The 14,011-nt window shown below is 40.2% G+C and overlaps 1 protein-coding gene across 1 annotated transcript in view; it reads left to right on the forward strand.

Moving 5' to 3' along the window:
- Positions 1-803: 803 nt before the first annotated feature.
- Positions 804-14,011, forward strand: part of adgra1b (adhesion G protein-coupled receptor A1b) — a gene marked incomplete at both ends in the record, with an annotated part of 190,841 nt that continues 177,633 nt past the window's right edge. The window contains one exon of the mRNA XM_079248652.1: positions 804-1,021. Coding sequence (XP_079104778.1) covers positions 804-1,021 — 218 coding nt within the window. The remainder of the gene's footprint in view (positions 1,022-14,011) is intronic.

A 14,011-nucleotide genomic window follows, 5' to 3' on the forward strand; every position in this document is an offset into this window, starting at 1 on the left:
AAACATCCTTTTCAGCTGAGATACTGAAGAGACTATAGTAAACAGCTTTGTTTTCATCACAGTCGTTTATGTCTGAGAAAATCCCTGCTCTCTGGGATCTGGATGTGACAAAGATACTGTAATTAGATTTTCATCCTTTCCTAACAGTTTACTTTAGTCCCTCTCCGAGTTTTCTGTAGGAGGCGAAAGGGAAAGAAGTATAATTTAGGATACATCACATGTCATCAACTGTGTGTCTGTGGCCCAGCGCAGCTCTAAAAGGTTTAGAAAGTTCAGTCCCCACTGGAGCCTGTCTGGACTCAGCGGGGAGGGACTTTCTGGACTCTACATGCGCAACAAGGCCAATGGCGCACAAAGTGCACGGTGACAGTGTATGGCATCCCCGCGTGCAGTGTCTCGGATGGACAAGGGGCTTTTAACTTGATCAGAAGAGAAGAGTTTGGGCTTTCTAATCGGAATTTAAGGACGTGTCGCGGCAAACTTGTCCGGAACTCTGCTGTGGACTCGTTGGGAAGTTTTTATTTACGCACGCAGCGGCTCGGCGGGACACTTTGGAGGAGCTGAGAGAACATGGAGAGGATCCAGCTGCTCACACTCATAATGATTAACCCAAGTCGTGGTGTTGAAGGCAAACGCAGAGAAGAAAGTGTCAAACTCCGCGTGGTTTCAGACTTGCACGCGCTCATTCGCTGTGCGTTACTGTAACGGAAGGCGATGTGAGATGGTCCCGACTTGTCACACAGGCTGGGATGACATAACCTGAGAGCAGCGTGTATTTTCTTTTTCTTTTTTTTCCCCCCACGATGAGAGCCGTGACTTTACTTTGCCTCGCAGCCCTGCTGTGGGAGTCCAGCCTGGGCAACAGAAACTGTCCGGATCTGATCGTTGACAGCTGTCACTGCTCGGCTGAGAGGTCCAAAGAGCTCAGCAGGCAGCACGTTCGAATCAAAGTGGTGTGTGATGATTTGGACCTGATGGACACACTGCCGCCAAGCTTCTTACCCAACAGAACAGTTTCCCTGTAAGTAGGATCCATCAACAGTTCAATGTCACTGTCAGGTTGCACAGGAGCCCTGGTGATGATGGGGGAAGGTGTGTGTGTGTGTGTGTAGGGGGAGGGGGGGGGGGGGGGACTAATTGGACTAATTGTTAGAAGGAAAAGGATGGTTTCATTTGATTCTTACAGAGGATATTAAATGAGGGGTCCTTAAGGTCTGGGGGTCCTTATGAGGTTTTTAAATTCCAGTTAGATGACCTGCCTATAGGCCAGAACACAGTATTTAGTTGATTTCTAAAGGTTAACCAGTTTTGACAAAATACACCAGTAGATCAGTTATCCAGTTGGCTTTACAGAGGATTCCACACATTTAAAACAGAAAAGTAAACAGCATTGTTGGATAATTTGATATGTTTTTAAGTAAAGTTTCACCATATCAGGGAGGGAATAATCAAGTCATTCAGCTCAAGGCAGCTGCCATAACACTGAAAACTAGCTTTAACAAAACTAAATAAGGCTGGAAAAGTCATAGATAAAAGTGATAAGGACATGAGTGCAAAGGGAAGAAAGGTATTAAATTTATAGAGAAAACAAAGTAATATAAAGATTGAAAAAATTTCACACCAAATAATCTACCACGAGAAAAAAGAAGTAAATTAGGTGGAAGAAATAAAAATTGTCCTTATGTGCTTTCATTAATGAGCATTTTAATGATTATTTAGGCAGATTAGTTTCTGTTTTAAGATTTTACAAGTTTACAAATGAAGTTTGGTCCTGTTACTGAAGCTGATGTGGAATCATTTTTATTATTTATTGTTAACTGTGGCTTAAAAAAAGCACAAAAAATCTAAACATACAGATATAATGTGCTATTTACTAAAACTGTTCATTTAGGTTTTAAAAATTTTCTCAAAAGTCATGAAGTCACACGCAAAGAAACACAATATGACCCTTTGAGGCCAAATAAAATGCCACCAAAAATATTATCAAATGTTTTTTTTTTATTTCAGATCCATACAGACATAATGTTTAATGTGTGATGTGTTTAATTTGTGATGCATTTTATAAAAAGAAAATAGAAGATATTTTTTATTATTTATTTATGTATTGTAAACAATTCCTTCAAAGCCTCAGATGAACCTGGCTAAAGTTCTGGGACAACATGGGAGAAATAATACAAAGCCCATTATATTTTCATTACACAGCTTATGTGATACACAATCGGTCTGATTTCATCTTATATTTGCCACTTCAAGATTGATTGATTTGTTAATTAGAGAAGAAAAATGAATTAGCAGCTTTGGTGATGGATTTTTTTGGGTAAGTTAATTCAAAAAATGACCTAATGTTTACTGCAGTCAGCAGTGAAACGTGGAGAAGAATAATTAAATCTTATTTTAATCAGGTAACGTCAAAGAGTTGAAGAACTTTTTCACAGCACAAATATGAAGCGGTAAACCGATAACAAACCTCAGTCTAATGTATGTCAATATGTGTATTAAGTGCTGTCTTTTATTCATTACATCTCATTTCTTGTTTTTCTTTTATTTATTAGTCTATACCTAAAATAAAACCTCAAAAAACAAAGCAAATACAACTAGGGTGGCCAAATGTCCCACTTTGTGCGGGATAGTCACGCATTTCTATTACTTTTCACATGTCCCAAAAAACAGGGGGCTGTCCCGCATTGTTACGACCAGTCTTCACTTTTGGGAAGGAAAAAAACAAAACAAAACAAAACTGGCTTTTACTAATTCTGTGTGGCAAAATATTGACGGCTGTCACAGCACACCGCCTGCTGATTTGAGTTATACTCATGTAAATCAAACTAAGAGGCGGGACTTAGGATGCACCGGTGCACCCACTAACGAAAATAAATAAATAAATACACCAATTGATCATGGAGGACAGGGAGACGACCACAGCGAAGAAGAAAAGAAAGTGTGACTGGGAAAAGCATATATTCCTAGCAGGAGTGGGAAAATCGAATCGAAAAATCGAAAATCGGGATTTTTTTGCTTCACAATTTTAAAATAGATTTTTTGTCAAAAAAATCAATTTTTTATTTTCAAATAAATAAGAACAATCCATAATCTTTGTCATTTTGATTGTTTTTATTGATCTTTTTACTTGTCTTCTTGGGCGTTATAGCAGCAGAATGATAATCTGGCTACTGTGTTGTTTTTTCCTCATTGAAATCAAGGAAAATGATGAGCAAAAAAAAAGTTTTATCCATTATTTTTGTTTATTTATCTACAAAAATCAGCAATATCAAAGAATTGTGAGAATCGCAATTTAAATCGAATCGGCACCCAAAAAAATCAGAATCGAATCGAATCGGGACAAAAGCATATCGTCACAGCCCTAATTCCTAGGTTAAACCTGTTCGAGGGTATTTTGTGATGTTTGTCAAAGTAATTTGTCACACGGCAGAGAATATGACGTGAAATGTCACAAAAATCCGAGTCACAAAAAACGCGCTACTCAGAGGGATGCGTTATAATAATAGATTTGTTATGTTTGGTTAGTAATTTTATAACCAAAGAGCAGAATAGAAAGTTTTTTTTTTTTTTAACTTTGTCATGGCAGAGTGCAATGTCACATTGTCCCACATTTTCAGTCTTTCTCCCACATTTGGTGAGAGAAGATCTGGTCACCCTAAATACGGCTACAGCAGGAGACAAAGAGTTCTCCTCAAGCTCCAACCTCTGTTCACATGGCAGGAGAAAATAAGCCTTTATGTGAGGAGAAATTATAAATATTTGAAGCTCTACAATCTATATTATAAAATATATAGTAGCTACAACTCGTCTTTGTAAAATCCTCCTTAAGTGGAGCATCCGCTCTTAAGTTTCTGGTCCTTTAGCTGCCCCAGAGCCCACTTAGAGGCACGGTCCCCTGAGTGAGCTACATTTAAGCCTTGTGATGTTACACTTACCACATCTGCATGAATCATTTGCCTTTCCTCCGGCGCTCTTTACAGACATTATTTGCATTATATTCAAACTTATTCAAACACAGAATTTTTTTACAACTTTGAGAAGCCCTTTTTAGTATTCACTTGAGGCTCTCCCCATGCATAAAAAGCACTTCAAACACTTACAGGTTGCTAACTTTCTGCACACGTCCCCCCTCCATCTCTCTCTGCAGGTGTGCAGATTGACTGCTGGATTAATAGGCTGCTTTATTTTTGGAAACCTGGGACTTGTCTTTGAGGTGGAAAAGCGAATGCTAAACGGGAAGGCCCTTGACAAGTTAACGCTGGCTACCATTCATTCTAAGCTACAAGCACAGCTGATTAATGGTAGCACTTTGCGTACTGCAATTTATTTAGAGTGGTGTTTGCCTTCAAGTAGGCCGGGGTGCTTTTGTTCCTTTAAGTGGAGAATGGTTAAAGGTTTTGTTTTAGTTTCAACATTTGTCAAAATTGGGTTGTTTTGCAGTCTGTATAGAGCTTAAAATTTGTTTTTTAAAGTGTTATGCATGGATAAATATAGCAAATAGGAAAGTAACTGGATGCAGCTTGGAACAGGTCTCTTTTTTTCTTAAGATTTGAAGTAGTGTGTGTCCTGTGTGACATGATTAAGCCAACAGAAATGTTTGCACTTATGCCGCAGTGGACTAAATTCTACTGCAACACACTTCGGCTGGCCAGGAAGGAGTTTTCCTGCGTTAGGAAACGTGACCTTTATCAGGCCGAAGTGGCCTCCCTGTTCGCTCTTTTGTTTAGATGTGCTGAGCAAATAAACAGATATATCAGCGGAAGCATGTACATGCCGATGTCTCTCTGTAGACGCTTAACAACCCCTCAAAAACTATACCCCTCCCTTTATTTGCACTCTTAACTTTTTACGATTTTCTCCACCTTGTGATGCCTTTTTTTGTTGACAATTTAAACACAGATGTGTAAGAGTGAAATTGAGTCACCCAGTGCAAAATGCCACCTCTTATGAAAGGCACAGATCGGAATATATTGTTTAGCCTTTTATTATTGCCTCCATAAAATGTTTATGAGGAACAAACCCTCACAATATTCCAGCGCTCTGCTAGTGCCAACAAAAAACTATTTAAAGAGCAAATGAAAAGGCATTAGCATAAATAAGAGAGATGGAAATTAACTCTATGCAAGAGTGTATCAGTGACTCTTTATGCAGCGCAGCGCCCTCGATTAACACCTGCGCCTGTGTTCCTTATCATCCGTGCCGCTGGGGGGAGTGGGAGTTGTGGAGTTTGGAGCTAGGCCTGACAGCTCTGTTGACCTTGGGACCTATCTATTGTAATCGCTTCAGCAGCACGGGCAGCGTCTCCCTGCAGAGAGCAGCAGCTGAGATTGTAGCTGACACCTGTCTCAGGCAGCGCTGTAACAGGAGGACACACTGCTTGTCCCGAGATACAGAGGAGCAGATAGTTGAGGAGACAAGGGGATAGACTGAAGATACGAAGACGACTTGGGGAGGCAAGGCAGCAAAGGAGCCACAGGAGGACGGGAAGGCGTGAAAGAACGGATGCTTGGAGAGGCAGTTTGGGAAGTTTTTGGGTAAAATTTCATGTGATTTTTGAGGCTTATTCAAGCAAGCTGATTGGATTGGGGAAGCTGAGTCACAGTGGGTTTAAATTGCATTTCTAAGTGCTGTTGGAAACTGAATCCAAAACACTTTCCACTTATGTAACAAAAAACTTGTAAAGTCTGCTGCTGTTGGCACCCTCCACAGTGAGCTTCTATGTCCTTGGTCACAGAATGCAGTTTGTGATGATTTAGTGAAGACTCAAATGTTTCTCACGTGTTTAAACCATCTGCATGTGCTTGCTTGCTTGCTCTTGTGCTAATTTTAGTGGGGAGGTTGTATACTGGTATTGAAAATAATTGTGATATGATTGAGAAGTGTGGGAGTGAAGTCCTGCCCCAGGTGGAGGAGTTCACATATATCGGGGTTGGACAGCTCGGTCATCAGGGAGGGGCTCAGAGTAGAGCTGCTGCTCTTCTACATTGAGAGGAGCCAGTTGAGGTGGTTCGGGCATCTGGTTAGGATGCCTCCTTGACAACTCCCTGGTGAGGTGTTCCGGGGTGCCCCTGCAAGAGGAGACCCCAAGAAGACCCAGGACCCACTGGAGGGATTATATCTCTCAACTGGCTTGGGAACACCTTGGTATCCCCAACCCCCTGCAGAGCAGGCGAATGTGGCTGGGGAGAGGGAAGTCTGGGCTTCCCTGCTTAGACTGCTGCCCGTGACCTGACCCCTGATAAGCGGTAGCAAATGGATGGGTGGACTTTCTACCCCATGTGGCAGCCAGTCCTAGCCCATTTAGACAGTATGGACTACTCCTATTTTGTACTGCATGACCTATTGACTGACCATGGCCCTACTCTGCCGTAGTTGGGTAGGGGTACTCACCTCTCTGCCACTGCATGGGCAATCCTCTGATTACAAACCCATCCTGCTGACAAAGCAATCCCCTCTGCAACATTATGTATTTTAACCTAACTTATATAATGTAAACGTGTTTACTCATATGGCTTTATTACTTTTAAAAAAGAGAAAAGGAAGAAGGAGAAAGAAAAAGGAACGAAGAAGAAAAAAGGAGATAAAGGAAAAAAAGGGAGGGGGCAAAAGAAGACAGTAAGAGAAGGAAAAATAAAACACTTGTGTTTTCCTTTTTTATAACCGTGTATGCGTGTGTGTATATATGTATATATATTAATTGATAATTTAATACATTTGTTTCTGTTCCTGAATACAGGATGGTTGTGTTCCAATCCCCTAAGAAATTGTCAATTTTTTTGTATATATTGTATGACTATACTGAAAACTAATAAAAACACCTTGAGGAAAAAAAGAAAATGGATGAATGGATGGATGGGTGGATGGAATGAGTGTACTGCTCCCCCCGTGCAGCAAAAGGAACCAGTCAAAGTGGTTTGAGCATCTGTACAGGATACCATGTGAATGTCTCTCACAGGAGGGTTTTCTTTTTGTCCCCATATGGGAAGAAACCTAGTTGTAGACCCAGTACTTGCTGGAGAAATTATTTCTCTCAGCTGACTTGTAAACTCCTCAGTCACACCCCCAAAAAAGATCCCTGCTCATTCTGTTCTTCCACTTGGCCTGGATTTTCAGTAGAAAATGGATGGGTTCAATACTATCCCATTCAAAACGCATCAACTTTTCTCATGAATTTCTAAATTGATGGTGTTTACACATGAGTCATCATGGTGTTACTGTGTCCATCTTGTGTAATCTTTATGCCGGTGGCCAACAGATTTTTCTTATCAAATTTTGCCCACTGACCATTGCGACATTCTTCCCCAAATATTCCAGTACCAAGAGGACTTCAAGGCAGTTGATCAATGCGGAGCTCTTAAAGTTGTGGGTGAAAATGAGTGAATCATTAAGTATCTTAAGCTGTCAACTGTATGATGACAATAATTACTAAGAAAAGTTGCTGGAAATTTAGAGATCACCCTGACTTCAATTTTGAAATCTGATTATTATTGCCAATTGCTGTCAACTAGGTGTTTGATAGAATGGAAAATTCTTCACACGCCAGTTTCTTTTAATGTAACTGTTAGATCCAAGTTTCTCCCGCTTAAAACAAGGGTTAAAATCAAATTTCACTGAGATGATCGAGTAGGTCGTCTGTTCCTTCAGTGTATCGTCTCATATGTTATAGAAAGGAGAAATGATCCAACAAGGCCAAAAAGTACATCCATCCATTCATTCATTCATTTTCGAAACCGCTTAATCCAATTCAGGGTCGCGGGGAAGCTGGAGCCTATCCCAGCAGGCTTTTGGGCGACAGGCAGGGTACACCCTGGACAGCTCGCCAGTCCATCGCAGGGCACCAAAAAGTACAGTTTTGTTTTAATTTTGACAAGTATTTACTTGATGCATACTCAAGCTGGAAGCTGAAGCTGGAGCTTATCTCAGCAGTCTTTGGCCGAAGGGCAGGATACACCCGGGACAGCTTGCCAGTCCATCGCAGGGGCACATAGAGACAACCACTCCCACTTACTCCTAGGGCCAATTTACAGTAACCAATTGATCTAACATGCATGTCTTTGGACGGTGGGAGAAAGGCAGAGTACCCGGAGAGAACCCACAACCACAATCGAACCAGCGACCTTCTAGCTGTGAGGCCACAGTGCTAACCACTATCCCACCGTGCAGCCCCAGGCACCCAAAGCACTTTACATTAAATCAATTATTCCGTCACTCTTCATGCTTGGTGATGGTGAGCTACATGTGTAGCAACAGCTGCCATTGGGGACACTGACAGAAACGCCGCAACCAGTGCACACCAGTGGCTTCTCTGACTGCCACCAAAACAGTCATTCACATTCATACACCAACGATGCCAACACTTGAGACAAGTAAGGTGAGGCGTTTTTCCCAGGGACACAATGACAGATTGGCCAGGCAAACCTTTTGGTTGCTGGGCAACCTGCTGTACCACCTGAGGTATTTAGTATGAAAGGGATCAGGATCAGGACAAAACTGTCTCCAGTCCACTTAGAGGACATGTACAGAAGAAGCCTAAGCGTCTGGCCGTAATATAGCAAATACATTTTTGGATCGTATTATGCAGTACGACAGACGGAAAGTATCTGATAACATGCAAAATGATCGAGGGATTTGAAAGCTGATAGTGAGCTTTATTTATCTTAAATACATTTAGAATTAAATGCCACCTTATTTATTTGCATTGCCATAAATAAAATTCCCTCCCTTCTTTCCACTGCTCCTGTTATTCACCCTAACTCATTTATTCTCCCTTGCTGGTATTCCTTGGGGTTTTTTCCCCTTTTGCCGAGGTGCTGTTTGTGCTCTACCCTCTTCAGAGCTCTGAATACTTATGCATGAATATTTGAAAGCATACACAGCCTGCCTGTATACCCCTGTGCATTATCTCGTTGACAAACCCTGTGAAAGCGCAGCAAATCAAGACATTCAGAGTGTAAAATGCATTAATGGATATGGCAGAAATATAGAGAGCCGGTTGTTAATCTACAGAGACGTGACCAAAATGACCCCAATAAAAAAACGTTGCATCTGCTGACATAGTGAGACGAGTCGTGCCAATGTCCCCTGCTCTTCCTCTGTTTGCTACTCCTTTGCTTCTGTCTGAAAAAGTGGAAAGTTAAAAAAAAAAAAAAAAAGCAAAAGGTTTATCTTTAGATGAGTGCACTTTCCAATATCAGTCATCTCAGCTCCAGAGGGTGGAATACTTTTAGATCCCCACTGCTTTTCCCTCTGCAATAGCTAAAGCCAAGAACATCTGCCCTTGTGTTAACTGCGTGTTAAAGAGGAGTGAGGTCAGGGCTGAGCTGCCAGTCTTTTTAAAAGTTAGCAACTGATTCATCTTGTTACATGCAAGTTGTTTGTACTTTAGCACTACTTCTTCTTCCCGCATGCAGGAGAAATACATTACAGTCTCACCCCGAATTCTTCAGTCATCATTCATACGGCAAACGTAGGAGAAAGAGTCTTTCATCTTTGCTTGAGAAAGTAGTAATTCAGTGATCCAGAGTTCATGACCATTGTGGGAGAGCCTCGTCTGTAAATTGTCCTTGAAAAACCAAAGAATGTGTCAAAAGTCAGATTTAGCATATGAAAATATTTGGTGAAGATGAATCCAGTGTCTGCAATGGATACTTCTTGGTGCTCCTATCCATACCCCCTTTTCTACCACTGAATGAATACTGAAGTTACTTAAAAAGTCATAAATTTGAGGGAGCAGAGGAGGCAATCTTAGGAGCATGCTGTCTTCTCCCTGTGTTCTGACTCACCATAAAACATACTGATTAAAACCCTGATGTGGCTGCTTCTGCTGCTGGGTGTGATCTCACTGGGGAGCATATTAACTCACTTGTCTTTCTCACTGGAGCCTTGGCAGGCCTTTATCAGCGCCGTGTGTCGTACTATGAGCTTGAGTACTACAACTCTGCTTGCGTGTGTGAATCAGTCAGTCTTTCAGTTTGTATGCATATGTGCGAAAGCATTAGTGGGTGCTAGTTTTTATACTTGTTCCTTCACCCCTTCATTGAGTATCTGTCTCTGCCAATGCCATTCATTGATGCTGTGTGGATGTTATCACGTGTGCCTGCACAAGGCACCTGCTTCCAGTCAAAGATATAGCAGGTCTGTTGATACTGATTTTTTTTTAAATAAATGTAATTATATGTCACATGCAAACTCAGTACATTTGAAATGTCTATTGTAAAACCTTTCTTGTATTTTAGCTAGTAATTATTTTCCAAATAGGCATTTATAAACACTGCAACGCTGAACTTAATTGGAACAAATTAGATTTGAATTAGATCTAATTGGATTTTGTACAGTTAGTTTGAATCAGACAGTTTTAATAGAGTTAAATTTATTCAAAAAGCACCTTCCTATAGATCAGCTGAATTGGACAGAACTGATGTAATTTCTTCTCTCCATGCAGACAGTTCTGCTGATGGTTATTTAATTCTTAATATGTTATTGAAAGAAAATAAATTTAGGCAGTTTCTATGAAACAAATACTCTAAACAGTGAGGAATGACCAAATGTAAGAGATCTTTTAATTGTTTCAAAAGTAAAAAGGTACCACCAAGCATGTTAAGCTCACAGACTGATAACATGTACTATTGTGGTATAAATTTACTTTTACAATTAAAGTACAAAAAAATTAAATAATAATCATTTAATAAATAATGATAAAATTAATATTTTATATAATACATTGTAATATTATAATTAATTAATAAATAAAATAATAATTTATATATTATATTGTAATATTATTTATAATAACAATATAAATATTAACTAATTAAAATAATTAAAGCATTTATTTGTTCAGAAGAGACAACCTGTTCTGTCTTTACTGTTGTTCCCATAAACGTAGACTCAGCTATACAGACAGCTAAACACTTTCCTAACCAAACTCCAAAGAGTAGTCCAATGTGTTGAGTTGGATAGTTTAATCAGGATAAGTGTGAAACTGTTGACAAGCGCAGAAATAAACACAATGTTGCATCACTACACAACTACATTTTGTCTGGTTAACGACTCTTCAAAAAAAGTATCAGATCAAACATGCTGACTTCATATTAAACATCATCAAAAAGCACATGCCACGTGACTTAAATGAACCACAATTAGCTTAAGTCACACATTTCCTAATTTTAGGTTTCATCACTTCCAAACAAATATTCTAACGTGTTGTTTCAGTGATTATGAACAACATTACTCACAGACAACGACACTTTTCCACCTGCTAAGGCATGGATGGCAACAGATGAGCACATAGCTGCCCATTGCTAGAAAATGGAGCTCAGAAGGAAGTGACCTAAAGGAAAGTGACCTCACTTCCTGTCCTGCTCAAGTTAAGAAATACAAAAAACACCACTAGGGGGCGATAACTGAAGAAAACAAAAGATCTGATTCCGTTGCACAACCCATCAACCCCCTGTTATCTTGGGATGACAAGAAATGTTTTGTTTTCCCTGAGGTTTTGTGAAGAATGAATGATTGTTCAGTGTCCTGCTGTCAGCAGCCATCAGAGTGCTCTCAGTCTGGAGAACAGCTGAGCTGATCAACCAACTGCATAGTATATAAGGAGACAAGCAGATATCCGGCTTGAATTCAGTCATTCAGACCATGTAAGTCACAAAAGTAGAATAAAAATAAAAGAAGTTTAGTTGACCTTGTTATAACCCAAAGGAGTCATATGTTTTGCAATTTCAAACTAACTTTGTGGTAGTTAAAAAAAAAAAAAAAAAAGTTACGTTATGGTTTTTCACCCTGTACACAGTTTGCATTTGACAACTATTGTCTTTTCTTCTGTTTTCTCAAATATAGACTGTGTGTGCTGCAACATCTTATTGCGTGCATGGTGACTGGATATCTTGCTGCTGATCAGCTGTGGATCAAAGATCTGCCGTGTAATCCAATCATAACTAGAAGCAGTCACAGAGTGCAGTCCTCAGCCAACCATTTTTTTTTTCTTTTTGCCAGTGATTGTGGGCATTAGTTCTTGAGTTAGAAGCTTTAATGGCAAAATGATCCTGATCTCCCTATGGGCATTCTCAAACCTACGTCACAAGCTGGTGGTCACATGACCATAGACAGCTTGGCAGGGAAACAAACTCCACATCATATCAGTGTCCATGTTGAAGTGCCCTACTTATTCTCATTGTTTTAAGTTTTCTTCATCAATATTTTATAGAAAAGGATCCATAATGTCATACAGTCATATTGTTACTGTTGTTTAGCAAATGATCTCCTGTGCGGCTTTGTGGCATATTTAAAGCAAACTCTCTGAAGAGTCAGAGGCAACTCTGTGGGGATTGACAGTGAAAATCCAGTGGTGTTACATTTTCATAACATTTTTCTTGTCAAGGTGAAAGATCTGGATGTGACAAAGTGCACCAATCTTCCCAGGTGTTTGTACCTCTTTTGAAAAGGTCTTGGTTCCAGTTGTGATCCCGATCACCCCCAAAAATGTAATCACTTGATTCTCATTCTATTTTGGAGATTTACTGAAACTTTAACCAAAATTTGTTCTTTATTTATTTTATTTATTTTTTTTAGTTATGTTGCCAACAAACAGACAGATACACAGACAAACCAGTGTCACCGACAACATAAGCTCCGCCTTGGCAGAGGTAACTAACACCAAAAATACATACAAAGAAATATTAACGATTTTTCAAATCTTACCCAAAGTAAAACTCAATATGCAAGATACCACCTGACAGATGGATCAGAAATGATTTAATCTGATTACTTGAAATGATCGGAGAAAGGACCCAAAAGCAGCACAAGAGATCTGGGCAGATTAACTGTTTTTATTTCAGCCACTTGGTGAGGTTCGGTGCTGGAGTTGAACTCTGGTTCCCAGTGAGTAGAGCAGAGCAGGGCAGAGTAACTTTCCTCTGGGCCGACAGAGTGGACACCCAGCACAGCAAGGTGAGTGAAGATCCACAACTCACGGTTGGGGGTCCTCCAGGACAGAAACCCAGTAACCACTGGGGAGCAGGCTCCAAGGGCAAGGCAGGAAGCGGAAGTCGGGGACAGATCAGGTCGGTAACGGGCAGGCAATTGCGGTCGGAGTGCTGGAAGGTCAGGCATGAGAGCAATGACAATCTGGCAGTGAGTGAATGGTGGAGGCTGCATATATGCGCAGGCTGAACTGATGGGGATTGTGAACAGGTGGCAGAGGCAGGTGAGACCAGTGAACTGATTGGGGGTGTGGCAAGCAGCAATGCTGGAGGAAGCAAGGCTGATTGTGACAATTACTAGCTGGAGATTTTTTTAACATTGGCTATCAGTGGGAGAAGAATTGTAACTGTGGATTTTCCATGTTGCAGTCTTTATTGTTAAGCGATGCATCACTGGCAGATGTGAATAAGTTTCAGCCAGAAATCATACAAAGTTATGTTGGAAACCCCTGAAGCCCCATTTTTTTCCCCTCCAGTCACTGCTTATAGATTTGGAACACGTTAATTTTGGTTAACGTTTTAGCAAATGTGGGAAGAGGGGAGTCTGGATTTCCTATCTTTGGAAAGACTCAGAATATACAGCAATAAAATGGATGGATGGATGGATGGATAGATGGAAGCAATAATGTATTTGCTTTTAATCCCACATATACATTTCGTGATGACCAGAAGCATAATGTGTTTGTATAAAACATATTTTACACACAAATTTGGAGATTAATGGTAGATATATGGAGATGAACCAAAGCAAATAGGGAATAATGTGGTCAGATCTGTTGTTGGTTTTTCTGTTGCTATTTTAACATCAGTAGTAACCTCCTTTATTGCGCCCTTGTCCGTGTTCATCACTGATATCCTGAAAGTCTTGTATCTCTGATCAGTCTGCCTTTACGGGTGTGCTCTCTCATGGTGCATTCCTTAAAACTTTTTCAAGTATGCAATTAATGGATTAATGGACCCTGTTGCTAAGTGCAAGGCTAAAAGGTATATATATATATATATATATATATATATATATATATATATAT

Source organism: Telmatherina bonti (assembly GCF_933228915.1).
Source record: "Telmatherina bonti genome assembly, chromosome: 11".
NCBI lineage: Eukaryota > Metazoa > Chordata > Actinopteri > Atheriniformes > Telmatherinidae > Telmatherina > Telmatherina bonti.